Source organism: Pleurodeles waltl, chromosome 4_2 (genome assembly GCF_031143425.1).
Source record: "Pleurodeles waltl isolate 20211129_DDA chromosome 4_2, aPleWal1.hap1.20221129, whole genome shotgun sequence".
Classification (NCBI taxonomy): Eukaryota; Metazoa; Chordata; class Amphibia; order Caudata; family Salamandridae; genus Pleurodeles; species Pleurodeles waltl.
The window spans coordinates 512,996,372-513,011,695 of record NC_090443.1 but is presented as its reverse complement, the minus strand read 5'-3'; the positions used below and the strand labels follow the sequence as shown (position 1 = coordinate 513,011,695).

General features: G+C 44.1%; 1 protein-coding gene across 1 annotated transcript in view; it reads left to right on the top strand.

Moving 5' to 3' along the window:
* The window catches only part of HMCN1 (hemicentin 1), a 1,093,576-nt gene that overhangs the window by 517,266 nt on the left and 560,986 nt on the right, over positions 1–15,324 (top strand). Inside the window, exons 27-28 of the mRNA XM_069232006.1 lie at positions 5,329–5,459; positions 9,441–9,588. Coding sequence (XP_069088107.1) covers positions 5,329–5,459; positions 9,441–9,588 — 279 coding nt within the window. The remainder of the gene's footprint in view (positions 1–5,328; positions 5,460–9,440; positions 9,589–15,324) is intronic.

Sequence of the window (15,324 nt, the reverse complement as noted above, 5' to 3'; positions counted from 1 at the left end):
GAAAAGGAGATGCTTCTGAAAAAGATAGTTTAAGTGTGTGTCTTTTTGAAATAGTTTTGATTATTTTCAATAAATTTGAAAATTGAAAATTCTCAACAACAAGAAAAACTGACAATCACGCAAACAAATACAACAAATACCACACAAAACCTGCCAGTACAGGTTTGTTAATGACATTCTAAAAATTAATATATAACAGTGTTGCATCTCCAAACAAAGGAAGAATAATTTATAACTTATTCATCGGAAATATCACATACAAGAAAGGTCTCCCGGTATTGGTGCCTAACATTGCGTGTATTTCTGTTATTGTTTAAGATAGCTTTTGTTTAAATTAGGTCTTCAGTATTTGCAATGTCTACAATATCTTTCCTCCATGATTCTATTATCTTTAATCGTTGCCATATCCACCTCAGCTTGAGAGCCATCTGCATAATTTTCTAAACAGTTTTTTCCCTCTTATTGATTTTTGACAAAGGAACAATCTAAATGACACTTTGTAGATGTCAATATTTCTGTGCATATTTTCTTCCAATTCTTCCTTATTGCAGGTCATAGCCATGTCTAGTGTACGAATATCCACAATCCCTATAGCTAGGTAAGACCTTTGCTCATGTATTTAGGGTTGAATTTACTTAAGTCAATTTGAAGCAATTTGATGCAAGATATACCATGTGTAAGTAAGTAGCATGTTTTAACCTATGCTTAATGTTGCAGAAACATTCTTCACTAGTTAACAGCCTCTACTTCATTTGAATTCCAAAAAATCTAAAGTCCATTTGTCTTTGGCCCCTCATGGATACTAGGAACTGAATCTCTCACTACTTGAGTCATGTTAGACATTGTGTCCAATAAAGCAACAATTTTATACGTTAAACCCTTGTATTGATGTGAATAAGTCACTGATGGGTAAGAGGTACTTCATTTTCTTTAGCACACAAATGCAAGAAATTGGCTGTTTTTTTTTGTCTAATTTATGTAAGTGTTAAAAACACCATGGTGGAATTCTATCAAACGCATGTAGCACAATTGGCAGAACCACTGTTGGAGGTGTTTTTGGAGGCGGCGTGTGCTTACCTCCCACCCTCAGAGAGGAAGTTAGCTGTATACTTCCAAAGCCAGGGGGTGATGAGATCAGTCTATCATCCTGTAAACCTTGCACCATGCGTAACGTGGACGCCAAAGTGCGCTGTAAAATCTTGGCTGAAAAGTTGAGAGGATTGATGGGATCCCTGGTACATGACAACCAATATGGCTTTATGCTGGGGCACAGTACCACCCTTCATTTGAGGAGGCTAGCACATGTGATGCAGAGTGGGGAAGATTTTGTGTTGGCATTGGTGGATAGTACCAAGGCCTTTGATACACTTGAATGGACCTACTTGATGCAGGTACTCCAGAGGATAAGTTTTGGGCCCCATTTCTGGAGCTGAGTGAAGCTCCTTTGCACAGCACCTAGGGCCAGTGTGTGGAGTGGTGGAATGGTATTGGAAGACTGAAAGGTGAGTTGGGGCACACGTCAAGGCTGGCCTAGGTCTCCAGTCCTTTTGCACAGGCATTGGAGCATCTGAGAAGTGTGACTATTGCGGCCTAGTGCGGTTGTAATGTATGACACACTTTAAATAATACAAGCAAATATCTGAAGACCGTTTCTTCTTTTTAGTAATTAAATGTTCCATCTGAAGCTATAGACACCCAGACACCTGCAGTCAACCTTTACCAAAGATGAGCAAAATAAGCCTGCCATGTTTTGTCGTCTAAGTACTTGAATTTCTTGCTTTATTTATTGCTGCTTAGGAGCTAAGTTAGAAATATGCTCAATTTTCTCTGTGTTCAACATTCTTTCTATTCTTTTATATTAGTACATTTGCTGTTTTTAAATAGTGATAACTGTAAAATATAAATCTTGTGTGTAGGAAAATGGCTCCCTGTTGCAGTTACCCCCAACTTTTTGTGCCTGATATTGATGCTGACTTGACTGAGAAGTGTGCTGAGACCCTGCTAACCAGGCCCCAGCACCAGTGTTCTTTCACTAAAAATGTACCATTGTTTCCACAATTGGCACACCCCTGGCACACAGATAAGTCCCTTGTAAAAGGTACCAGTGGTACCAAGGGACCTGTGACCAGGGAAGGTCTCTAAGGGCTGCAGCATGTGTTGTACCACCCTAAGGAACACCTCACCTAACACATGCACACTGCCATTGCACATTGTGGGGGTCATTCTGACCCTGGCGGTCATGGACCGCCAGGGCCAACGACCGCGGAAGCACCGCCAACAGGCTGGCGGTGCTTCCGGGGGCATTCTGACGCCGCGGTCAGAAAAGGGAAGCCGGCGGTTTCCCGCCGCCTTCCCGCTGCCCCAGGGAATCCTCCACGGCGGCGCTGCAAGCAGCGCCGCCATGGGGATTCCGACCCCCTTCCCGCCAGCCTGGTTCTGGCGGTTCTCACCGCCAGAACCTGGCTGGCGGGAATGGGTGTTGTGGGGCCCCTGGGGGCCCCTGCAGTGCCCATGCCACTGGCATGGGCACTGCAGGGGCCCCCTAACAGGGTCCCACATTGATTTTCAGTGTCTGCGTGGCAGACACTGAAAATCGCGACGGGTGCAACTGCACCCGTCGCACACCAGCAACTCCGCCGGCTCCATTCGGAGCCGGCTTCCTCGTTGCTGGTGCTTTCCCGCTGGGCGGGTGGGCGGGCAGCCTTTTGGCGGTCGCCCGACAGCCCAGCGGGAAAGTCAGAATGACCGGTCTTCTGCCAGTTCCCGCCAGGCCGGCGGCTTCCACCGCCGGTGGGGGTCAGAATGACCCTCTGTGTGTGTTGGTGGGGAGAAAAAGACAAAGGCGACATGGCATCCCCCTCAGGATGCCATGCACTCAAAATACTACCTGTGCCATAGGTAAGTCACCCCCTAAGGCAGGGTGCACTATACCACAGGTGAGGGCATAGCTGCATGAGCAATATGCCCCCACACTGTCTAAGTCTATTCTTAGACATTGTAAGTACAGTGTGGCCATATTAAGTATATGGTCTGGGAGATTGTCAGAAATGAACTCCGCAGCTCCATAATGGCTACACTGAATACTGGGAAGTTTGGTATCAAAATCTTCAGAATAATAAACCCACACTGATGCCAGTGCTGGATTTATTAAAAAATGCACACAGAGGGCATCTTAGAAGATGCCCCCTGTATTTTACCCAATCCTTCAGTGCAGGACTGACTGGTGTGTGCCAGCCTGCCACTGAGACAAGTTTCTGACCCCCTCGGGTGAGAGCCTTTGTGCTCTCTGAGGCCAGAAACAGAGCCTGCACTGGGTGGAGGTGCTTAACACCTCCCCCCTGCAGGAACTGTATCACCTTGCAGTGAGCCTCAAAGGCTCAGGCTTCATGTTACAATGCCCCAGGGCACTCCAGCTAGTGGAGATGCCCGCCCCCTGGATACAGCCCACACTTTTGGTGACAAGTCCAGAGGAGATAATGAAAAAAACAAGGAGGAGTCACCTGCCAGTCAGCACAGCCCCTAAGGTGTCCTGAGCTGAGATGACCCCTACCTTTAGAAATTCTCCATCTTAGTTTTGGAGGATTCCCACAATAGGAATAGGGATGTGCCCCCCTCCCCTCAGGGAGGAGGCACAAGGAGGGTGTAGTCGCCCTCAAGGACAGTAGCCATTGGCTACTGCCCCCCAGACCTAAACATACCCCTAAATTCAGTATTTAGGGGCGACCCTGAACCCAGGAAAAGATTCCTGCAACCTACACAAAGAAGAAGGACTGCTGACCTGAAAGCCCAGCAGAGATGATGGAGGCAACAACTGACTTGGCCCCAGCCGTACCGGCCTGTCTCCAGACTCGACCTGCGCAGCGACGCATCCAACAGGGCCCAGCCACCTCTGAGAACTCAGAGGACTGCCCTGAACCCGAAGGCCCAAGAAACTCCAGAGAACAGAGGCACTGTTCAAAAACAGCAACAACTTTGCAACTTACTAACAACTTCCAAAGAACTCTCTCTTCCCGCCGGAAGCGTGAGAATTCTCATTCTGCACCCGACGCCCCCGGCTTGAGCTCCAGAGAACAAACACCGCAGAGAGGACTCCTAGGCAACTGTGACGACGTGAGTAACCTGAGTCGACCCCCCTTTGCCCCCACAGTGACGCCTGAAGAGAGGATCCAGAGGCTCCCCTTGACCTCGACTGCCTGGTAACAAGGAACCCGATGCCCGGACCAAGCACTGCACCCGCAGCCCCCAGGACGGAGAGGAACCACCTTCCAGTGCAGGAGTGACCAGCAGATGGCCCTCTTCCTAGCTCAGTGGGTGGCTGGCCCAAGAAGCCCACCTGTGCCCTGCCTGCACTGCCTAAGAGACCCCCGGATCCTTCCATTGCTTCCTATAGCAAATCCGATGCCTCCTTTGCACACTGCACCCGGCTGCCCCTGTGTTGCTGAGGGTGTGTTTTGTGTGGCTGTTTGGGTACCCCCCAGTGCTCTACAACCCCCCCCGGTCTGCTCCCCGAGGACATAGGTACTTACCTGGCAGCAGACCGGAACTGGAGCACCCCTGTTCTCCATAGGCGCCTATGTGTTTTGGGCCCTCCTTTGACCTCTGCACGTGACCGGCCCTGTGTTGCTTGTGCGGTGACATTGGGGTTGCCTTGAACCCCCAGCGGTGGGCTGCCTATGCCCAGGAGACTGACTGTGTAAGTGCTTTACTTACCTGAAAAACGTAACCAAACTTACCTCCCCAGGAACTGTTGATTTTTGCACTAGGTCCACTTTTAAAATAGCTTATTGCCATTTTAACCTAAACTGTGTGTACTACTGTTTTAAATCAAAATCCCTACTTACCTGTGTGAAGTACCTTGCATTTTATGTACTTACCTCAAATCTTGCGGTTCTAAAATAAATTAAGGAAAGATATTTTTCTGTGTGTTCCTCATTTATTGCCTGTGTGTGTACAACAAATGCTTAACACTATCCTCTGATAAGCCTACTGCCCGACCACACTACCACAAAATAGAGCATTAGTATTATCTAATTTTTCCACTATCAACCTCTAAGCGGAACCCTTGGACTCTGTGCACACTATCTCTCACTTTGAGATAGTATATACAGAGCCAACTTCCTACATTGTGTTTCGAATGTTAAGGCATTTTGGTTTCCCACACAGTTAGGGCAGTGAGTATTTTGTGGCATAACTCAAGTTACTGATAGTGATGTAATATTTTAAACTCTAATACTACATCTTGTCAACCATATCTGTTTCTGTAGCTCTTGTGCACGATCCATTCTGCTTTTCCTTTGATTCCAAACTCATTTTCTTCTCTTGTTGCAGTCCCTCCTGAAATTAGAGATAAGGACAAGCTGACTAATGTTTCCGTGGTGGTCAGCCAGCCTACAAGCCTCTTCTGTGATGCATCAGGCAGTCCACCTCCTATTATCACCTGGTACAAAGGTGATGAACAGGTGGGTGTCTACATTGTCAACCACGCAACAACCACAGAGTATCCTTCAACTTCAGAAAGGGGATTTGTTTCAATTAAGACTTTGGTGGAGTAAAGGGTCTAACTCATTTTACTTTCCGAATCCCTCCAAATCCCTGATTAGGGAGAAAGAAGTGATGAACCCATACTGAAGTGGTGGAGGCATGGAGGGGGAGCTTGGCGGTGTTAGGTGTTTGGTAGGAGAGTGTAGTAGAGTGCAGTGCAAAGGCTATAAAAGTTTCTAACAGTATTTGAAGCTAGAGTAAAAGCTCATATGGGGCAAAGTGATACTCAGGGCCTGATTTAGATTTCGGCAGATGGGTTACTCCGTCTCAGCGGTGATGGACATTCCGTCCACCGAAATCTAAATCCCATTATTTCCTATGAGATTTATATTCTGGATATCCATCACAATTGTGATGGAGTAACCCATCCACCGAAATCTAAATCTTAAAACAACATAGTGAATCTGAATACGAAGTGCGTTAACTCAGCAGCCTCTATAGCATCACACGCTCTCTTGGCAATGGTAAATAGAGCACAACAGCAGCTGGACATAGGTCACTACTGTTCTTAAAGGGCGCAACGGCTGACCACCTCCACTTTAGGACATTTTGCACATGGTGGGGCGAAGTAGTCTTCTTGTACAGGCACTTTGTCAAATTCACACACTTTATGACCTTTACACACAATTAATTAACTGAATGCTGACTTAAACAGACTCAAAAATGTTTTATGATCTTTTTTAGCAATGTTTTATCACTATCACTATATAAATGTGAAGATCCTCTTTTCTAGTTGTTTTTCTTTTATTTCCGGCGTTGTATTATGGCGAATGTAATGGTTTTAATTAACTAAATACTTTGATAATTACATTTAAAATGTGAATACTGAATACTTAACTTTCAAAATCGGTATCCATTTAATGTATCTGTATATATTTGATGAGTTATGATGTCACAAGTGGTTCTGGCTCTCTTCTTTTTCACCTTTCAGATTAACTGCAATTCCTGCGGGTCTCAGTTTGTTTGATGGAAAACATGAGTTTAGCTGATACTTAAATGGGCTCTTTTCTGGGTCATATTGCTTTGTTCAAATGTTTACAAAACACAACACCAGAAGGAAAGGTGTTCTTGAAACCAAGTTGGGTTTTTGTGAAATAAATTGCTTTTTCATGTAATCTTTTTGCCAGTTGCAAAATCTCAATAACTTGGCGGGGTGGGGTGCTCTGCATGATAAAATATCACCTCAGCATATGTTAAATTTGTGGCAAAACTCTATAAGAATAACATGGTACCAAATCTGAATGTAGTAAATGAACACAGCAAAAAACACATTCAGAAAACAATATAATGACTAAATAATTAAAGCACAACCATAAAGTAACACATTGGCACAAATAGGCACCTACACAACTCAAAACTACAGACCCTAACATAATGCAAAAATTAATCACAGCAGAACTAGAAAGAAACAGCACAACTCGTGTCATCTTAAGGATTTTGAGGGCCCAGTGCAAGACATAATTTGAGGACCCATGTTCGGAACAATCTTGACATTTATTATGCATTTCCTGCTAATTCAAGCCTCTAGAATCCCAAACTATACTGAATTATATAAACTTTCAGTAACTTGATCACACAAAAATAATTGAAATATTCCTTGCCCAGGATCACAAAAAACCCTTAAGTTGACACTTGTTAAATACGGACAGAGTAAGCGGTGTAGGCAGGCAGAGAGAGGGAGAGTGGTTGGGATAGAGAAATAGGCAGTAAGCAGATGTCAAATGGACAGAATGTTTACTCCTCAGGGGCGGGAAGAGGGCTTGAAAAGTGGGGGCCCTGGGTGATTTACCATTGCGCTCATGTCTTAAAAATGTCCCTGAACAGAAATATACCACAATAGCAATACAAACCTATAGACGGCAACAATATAACCCAACACTTTAAACTGCAACCTAACGTTGTATTGTTGTGTTTTATTGTGTGGTGTATTGAATGGCTACTTTGTTGTTGTCTTGGTGTGTTGATGTGGTGTTTTCTAGTGGTGTGTTGGTTTTGTTGTATTATGTTGTGTTTCTGGCTCAATTGGATCATTGTTTTGTTGTGTTATTTTGGTGTATTATTATGTTTTGTTGTGTTTTGTTGTTCTTTGATTTGTGGGTGTGCTTTTTGCACTTTAAGTTGTGTTGTGATTATTGTATGATTATCATATGATGTGCTTTGCTGTGTTACTGTTATGTCTTTGTGGTGCACTGTTATTATAAAGTGGTCAGTTATAGACCTTATGCTTAAAGATCTTCAAGCACTCTTGCCACATAATACCTCAAACCAACATTCATGGTAAAGACCCTAATTACCAGATCAGTTCAACCTTATGTGTTCTCAACCTAATTAGGATTACAATTTGTGCAGAAATTATACACAGACCCGGCACTTTTCCCCACTGAAAATTTGCCAGGCAATAATTGTGCAAGGATACGAGCAATATTTTGATTTTGCCTTACGATCTAAGGTTGTATGTACAGTATTATTGTGTTCTCTCCTCCTTCCCCCACCAGCCACAATGCAGAATTCAGAAAGGAGAGGCGTGTTAATACTGCAACGGAGAAAATGCAAACCTCTTGTATCTTTATTTGCTCAAGTGCGGTTACCTGCCATTATTAATCAGGTTGTTAGAAGGAGGACCTAAGTATTAAATGAAGTTAGCAGCAGACACTGCCTTTGCTAACAAGGATGTGTACTAACTCCTACCCAAAAAGGTTTTTGGTTCAATTTAAAAATTCTCCATTGGTTGATGACGTCATGGTGACAGGGCTACAGCAGGTCCTACAGTGGTTTAGAGGTACCAAAATTAGACTTTCTTTTGAGACATTTTGAATAACACATATGCATTAGAAAGGACTTCTGGTGTAAATCATGAGCTTAAGGGAAAAAAGGGACAGTCTGGGAATGGTTTCTTTTTGTTTCTGTGTTAGTTCTAGATGCTAAGGAGGTTGATTACAGATGTTCTCCAAAGTGATCATATGTTCTCCAAAGGAAAAAATGATTTCTTTTTGGCCAGCTCTTTGAGCACGATCCTCAGCATTGTGATCCTATATGTCTGCTCCTTAAGTGCAAGCAAGCAAACCAGCATTTGGTGCAGTGCCAGGGACCCTAAACAGGGCACCAGGGAGCTGTACCGGAAAGATTACTCAAATAGGTGATTTTGACTGCTGATTCATATTTTGTAGTTTGTTGCCTTTCTTTAAACAATTCCATACCACAGGAGTAGGAGATGTAGTGTAGTTCTATGGGCTGCTCTCTATCCAGGAATGCTTACATGGGCTTCATGTATGTTTCCATTTCTGCTAGTATTCCTGACTGGATTCTAGATCAGAGCAGTGACTTGGCTTTGTATACTTTATTCCTACAACCTGTCTGATAAAGCCTGACTTTAGCATATTTTACCACAATCCTATCCATTGTGTTCGGTATCTGATGATCACAAGTTGGAAATAAAGGGTTAGACAGTGGAGAAAGGAAACATTGCACATTGTTTTGAATTTTTTACTGATTAAGCTGTCTTTAGCAAGACCCACACTCAATTATCGTATTAGTATTACGAATTAAGTAACTTCTCTATTTAATGCAGATAGTGAATTACAAAGGTAAACAACTGCATTAAACCAAAAAGTGAGTCCACCCCAGAAGTCGTCTGAGGAGGGTTAAGCCCGTCGTAGGAAGCTCATGCACCATGCCTGTACATTTTTTAATTTGGTGTTTTCATTTGTTCTTAGAGATAGGAAGCAGACGCTACTATTCGCACAGGGGATCTTGGGTTCAATCATATGAGGAAGAGAATGTTGGCCACCCAGTGATATGTCTGAGCACACCTCTTTCCATTATACACTTTGCAACTTCCCACCTTTTCTGATAGCTATTCTCTTAGTCATTTTTTCATGTCTGCTTTCTTTTGGGTTTAGGTGGTTGAAAGTGCGAGTGTGCAGATCATACATAATGGGAGGATACTGAAGCTCCTGAAAGCTGCTACAGGTGACACTGACCAGTACACATGCAGGGCAATCAATGTGGCTGGGAGTTCTGAGAAACTCTTTAACATCAATGTGATCGGTGAGTACTGAAACTTAAAAAATATGAGGTTCCTTACAGATTTTCATTCACATAGTCCACCTTTTAACTCCCCATCCCATTTTATTCCCTTGTCAACCTTTGCATGTTACTTAATTTGAACACTGTAACCTAGAGCAGCATATTTAAATATAGCACCTGGGGCCTAATATACCAAGCCATTTGGCAATTGACAACACTGTGATTCACAAAATCACAGGTTTTGCACTGCAAAATGGATTTGTGGTATATATTCAACCCATTTTTGGAAGGCAGAAGACCATATCAGACTCACAAATGGGTTTCATAACCCATAACAAATCACAGTTAGGAAGGGGAGTCACACGGCCATTGCCTCCTAACTGCAACTCAATATGGTATGTATGAAGATTTTGCAATCAGGACATCAGTCGCAACCCATTGAACATTGATTAAAGCTTCCTGTGTCATGCAAGACTTTTACTTTTACTTAAGAATGTTGTGAAACGCTAGTGACACTTTAATGTGCTTTGAAGTCACCCAGTCTGAACTGATTGCCTCAAGATTCTACTTAGTTGTCTAAAAATGTTCTATTTTTGGTTAATCTTGACATGGAGCCATGTGGGATATACATTACCATTCAATATTCAGACAATTCCCAGTTTGGATGGTGAAGCCTCTGGACGACATTGATAGTTGGAAAACCTAACTGTACAATCTGGAATTTTATGTGTTTGAGGCATGTGTGGCTGTAGATACACATACTTAGCATAATCCAACTATCTAGTTTTGGTCTCAGATGTATGCAAGTTGTTTTTCTTCTAAGAAAGTCTGTCGAGCCATGAGGTACAATGCTGGCAATGTGTATGATCATCCGTTCCTTTGTTAGATTGTTTTCTTCTAACATCATGTTTGGACGTGTGCTCCCCTTCTCTGGTTCAAAACCATCATTGTTTCTCTTTCCAGACTTTACCGTCAGTATTGTTTTCAATTGTGGTTCGATTCATGCTCTCACTCAGTGCATTGACTTCGACTTCGGTCAACCGCAGCCCCAGTGGGCCTTCGCCCTTTGTGGTGGACTTTGTCTCTAACACCCATTCCACAACATGTCCACCTGGTGATGGAACAAATGCTTTTCATTTCTGCCCAAGATGCCATGCAAAGTATCCACAGACCGATCTCCGTCAGGTGTGTAACTTGTGCCTCTCTCCGGACCATCAGGAAGCCAACTGCAAGGCCTGCCAGTCCTTTCGGTCCAAAAAACGCTCTGAGATCAGCGAGCTCGATAACTCAAGATGTCCTGCTGCAGCACCGAGAATATACCGGACCTCTTTGGATATGAAGATCCTCAAGAGGATGCCCAAGCTCACGTGTCAGCAGCAGATAAAGGCTCTTTTTTGCCCAAATACAGCTCAAGCTCTGAGCTAAAGATGCAGGTCATCATGCAGGGAAACTTGTGAGTAAATTACCCCCTCTGCCCAGCCTCAACAACCAATCTGTGGGCCATGGTCAGCACTGAGCAGATGTACCAGAAATGCTCAATCTCTGTGGCGGAAAAACAGCAGAAACCACCCGCCCTTGAACCAACTGCCAAGTCATGAGACTCAAGCCGATCTTTCGATTCGAGAGGGTCGGCACTGAAACATCAGTCCATCTTGGCACAGAAACCTACCACAGACCCATAAACCTCGGTACCGGAAGGGTCAGCATCGAAATCCTCAGCATCAAAAATGGTTTTGGAGCCGAAATTGTACCTCTTTGCAAAGAGAATGGTCGATCCAGAAAATATCGAAACTGTGCTTGAATAGATGCAGGAGGAGAGTGATTTACAATGGAAACACCTGGTTATCCACCCGACCCTGGTCATATTCTTGCAAGACCTCCACAGACTGCTGCACAGCCAGCTAAAATACAACTTTTGACATACCTACAGCACCAAAACCAAGAAAGAAGGCTGCCAAGGCTACTAGCCCTGTGCATGCATCACACTACCAGCACCTCTCCCCCCCCTGCACCACCACTATATTCCCCACAGATGTCTACTTACTTTTTCAGGGGGATGGGTATGATGGGGACCAGTTTACCAGCCCACCACATGGTGATCAGTGGGGCGCTTATGAAATAGACCCACCCCTACAGATACAGACCCTGACCTTTTTCTGGCAAAGCCATCTCTACCTGATGACATTACTACCTGTCACAATATCTAGTAGGGCATCTGCATATCACAAGCTTCAGCTACATATAGAACCACTAGAAGATGACTTCTTATTTTAAACCACTCATCTAGTCAACGATCTGCATAATATCTGTCCATGCTGAAAGGCATGCTTAGACACACTCCAGATATTTCTAAAGACTCATTTAAGGTACATGTCACTCCAACGGTGGATAAGAATTATAAACTGTCCACTACTGACCCTATTTACTTCAGAGAACAACTCCCTCCTAACTCTCTAGTGGTTGCCACAGTAAGGAAGAGAGCAAACTCCCAAACATCTGGTGAGCACCTCCACCAGATAAAGAGAGTAAAAGGTTAGATGCTGTGGGAAAGAGGGTGGCCGCCCAATCTGCCGTTCAAAGGAGAATTGCCAACTCCTTTGGTCTCCTTTCCTGTTATGACAGGCCTCATTGAGACAAGATGAAGGGAATCCTTCAACACCTCCCCAAGGAACATAAAAAGAGGGAATATGAGATAGCATTGGAGGATAACTTAATTTCCAATACCTCCATTCACTGCTCACTTGACACAGTAGCAAGAGGCGTTGATTCAAGTGTGCTCCTTAGATGACACATCTGGCTTAGAGTTTCAGGTTTTAAACCTGAGGTGGAACACCTCCTGAACTGATTTTGATCGTTAACACCGCTTTGGCCTTTAAGAAGACACTCTACTGGAGAAGATAAGGAAAGACAATGAGACATCCAAAGCTGTGGGTGCGTGCCAGAGACCTTCACACCATGGCTCCTTTTTGGTGCTCACCTTATTGTGGAACAGAAAAGCTACCTTGACAGATCTCTCTACATCTTATCAACGTCCCCAGCAACAGACCACCTTGCCTAGGGGATTTTGCAGGGGCTCGTGGTGTGTTGGATATTATCCAACATGGTTATTGTATGGGGCTCACTTCCACACCTCTAAACATTCCACCTCACAAACACAAGCTGTCAACAGAACATCAATAGCTGCTGAAAGAGGAAGTTCAGGCACTTCTCAAAAAAGGTGCATAAAACCAGCACCTGCACAGCAACAAGGCACAGGGTCCTTATGATCAATCTTGAATCTCAGACCCTTGAACCAATACATACTGTCAGAGCACTTTCACATGGTCACTCTTCAAGATGTCATTCCATTACTATAAAAAGGTGACTTCATGATAGCACTCAATCTGAAGATGCCTGTTTTCACATTCCTATTCACCTGGCGCATTGCTGATACTTCAGGTTCCTAACCAACATTTCCAATTCAAGGTGCTCAACTTTGGAATCACAACTGCTGCAAGAGTCTTAATCAAGTGCCTTACAGTATTAGCAGCACGCATGCACAAACAAATCATGCATGTTTTCCCATTTTTAGTTGCCTGGCTCATCAAAAGCACAAGTCTATTTTGAACACACACAAGCCACCCTTAAGCCACCATAAAACTACTCCATCAATTAGGTTTTACCATCAATGCAGTCACGTCCCACCTCCAGGATGATGACTTCATGCATACCCATAGTACCTCGTGCCAGACCCAATATGCGTCTGGTGTGCAGGAGTGCTTAGGGCACCAGTGGTCAATAGCAGAGGGTCAATTGGAGAATCAAGTGAATTTAGGCCATCAAGTGTGTCACTCTCTGTAATGGTAGAACACCAACAATCTCCTTAAAGGATGGGCATTTCTAAACCCAGTTCCACAGAGAACCATAACAGGTGCCTCCCTCATGGGATGGGGAGCACATTAACAAGATCTCACAGTCCATGGGCATCAGATTACTAACCAGAGACATCTCCATATCAGTCACCTGGAGTTGCTAGTTGTTCACCTTGCACTGAAAGCCTGCCTTCCTCACCTGATTGGCAAGGAAGCCCTGATAAAACAGAAAACATGACTGCAGGGTATTATCTCCACAATCGGGGGGCACCAGGTCCCCTCAGCTATCTCATCTAGCCAATACCATTTGGAAATGGGCCCTCCATCACAGCATTCACCTGGTGCTGGAGTACCTTCCAGGGGCAGACAACAATTTTGCATATCTCAGCAGGAACTGACAACAAGTACATGAATGGGAAATACACCCACAAGTCCTCCTCTCATAGTTCCAGAGGTGGTGCCATCCAGAAATAGACCTTTTCCAACAGCAGAAGATTCAAAATGCCCAAACTTCGCCTCTGGCCTTTCACAGTCCAGGGGCAACGCACTATGGATGAGTTGGTCAGGGATATTTGCTAATGCTTTTCCACCACTCCCACTGCTTCCTTTTGTGGTTCACAAACTTTGGCAGACATTTCTTACTCTCACCCTAGTGGCTCCCACATGGGCACGACAACCACGGTTCACCACACTCATAGGACTTTCAGTAGTTCCCTATGAGGTGTTGCCAAACAGGCAAGAGCTTCACTCACAGAACCATGGAGAAATCAGAACCTGGCCTCCGTCTCGCAACCTTGCGTTCTGGCTCCTGAAGTCAGAGTTTGGTTATTTAAATTTACTGTAACCTTGTATGAGCATTCTCAAAGAAGCATGCAGGCCCACTACTTGTATTTGTTATGCAGCAAAGTGGAAAAGATTTGTCCACTGCTACCATTCCAAACTAATTGATCCTTTACAACCCACTGTTCAGAACATTGCCTGTTATCTTTTTCACTTACAGATCTGTGGTCTAGCCTTTATAGCTACAAAGGTTACATGTAGCGGCAGTGGCTTCATATCTGCAAAACAGGCAACATATATCCTTATTCAAAACCCAGTTTTTTTTAGCCCTCTTAGAGTGCCTTAAAAGGGTAATTCCACCTAAGGTACCACCAACGCCTACCTGCAATTTCAATACTCTATTGACAATATTAATGGACCCTCCATTCTAACTCCTCCACTCCTGCCCCCTCCAGTTCTTATCCTGGAAAGTATCTTTTTTAGTGTCCATCGCTTCCCTCAGTTGCGTCAGTGAGCTTGAGACATTTAGGAAGACACAACAACTCTTTGTTGCTTTCTCTAAACCACACAAAGGAAAAGCTATTTCCAAGTCAGGCATTGCACGTTGGATTGTCAAATGTATCCAAACATGCTATGCCAAAGCTAAAAGAACTTTACCTATCCCTCCTAGAGCTCACTCCACTAGTAAAAAAGGAGCTTCTATATCTTTCTTTGGAAATATACCTAAAGCCGACATATGTAAAGCAGCTACTGGGTCTACACATCATACATTTACAAAACATTACTGGCTAGATGTACTGGCTTGTCAACAAGTCATTGTTGGCCAAGCAGTTCTGCATACTTTATTCCAGACAAGTACAACCCCGACAGGTTAGCCACTGCTTGTGGAGGAAGCTGCTTTTCAGTCTATGCTAAGTATGTGTATTTACAGTCATACATGTCTCGAATGGTCGATGTTACTTACCCAGTGAGCATCTGTTCATGGTGTGTAGTGGCGCAGATTCACATATGCTTACCCTCCTCCCCAGACACCTGTGTTTATTTTTTTCCTTAATTATCACTTATTCCTTCAACACGAACATCGCATGATCCTACACCATACCTCACATTACATCTTCTCTCGCCT